At 63.0% G+C, this 281-nt stretch overlaps 1 protein-coding gene across 1 annotated transcript in view; it reads left to right on the forward strand.

Annotated features, from left to right (window-relative positions):
• ENTPD7 (ectonucleoside triphosphate diphosphohydrolase 7) overlaps positions 1-281 on the forward strand; it is a gene marked incomplete at its 5' end in the record, with an annotated part of 3,975 nt that overhangs the window by 2,591 nt on the left and 1,103 nt on the right. Inside the window, one exon of the mRNA XM_010284624.1 lies at positions 131-281. Coding sequence (XP_010282926.1) covers positions 131-281 — 151 coding nt within the window. The remainder of the gene's footprint in view (positions 1-130) is intronic.

The following is a 281-nucleotide window of genomic DNA, read 5'->3' on the forward strand; positions in this document are numbered from 1 at the left end:
GGTACAAGGGGACACGGCCTGGTCTGGTATGTGGGGGGGAACGGGATGTGGGGTAGCACTAGACCAGGCTTTTGGTGGTGGTACAAAGACCCCCTGTGCAATTGCCTTTCCTTCCTGGCCTGTTTTCCAGCCTGCACGGCCAGCAGACAGGGCTGAGCCCTGAGATGCCCTTCCTGGACCCCTGCCTGCCTGCAGGGCTGGAGGACACGGTGGCAAGGGGTGGCCAAACCCTGTATGTACGGGGGCATGGGGACTGGCTGGCCTGTGCAGAGCTGCTGCAG

The sequence above is a fragment of the Phaethon lepturus genome, unplaced genomic scaffold, assembly GCF_000687285.1.
Source record: "Phaethon lepturus isolate BGI_N335 unplaced genomic scaffold, ASM68728v1 scaffold28243, whole genome shotgun sequence".
NCBI lineage: Eukaryota > Metazoa > Chordata > Aves > Phaethontiformes > Phaethontidae > Phaethon > Phaethon lepturus.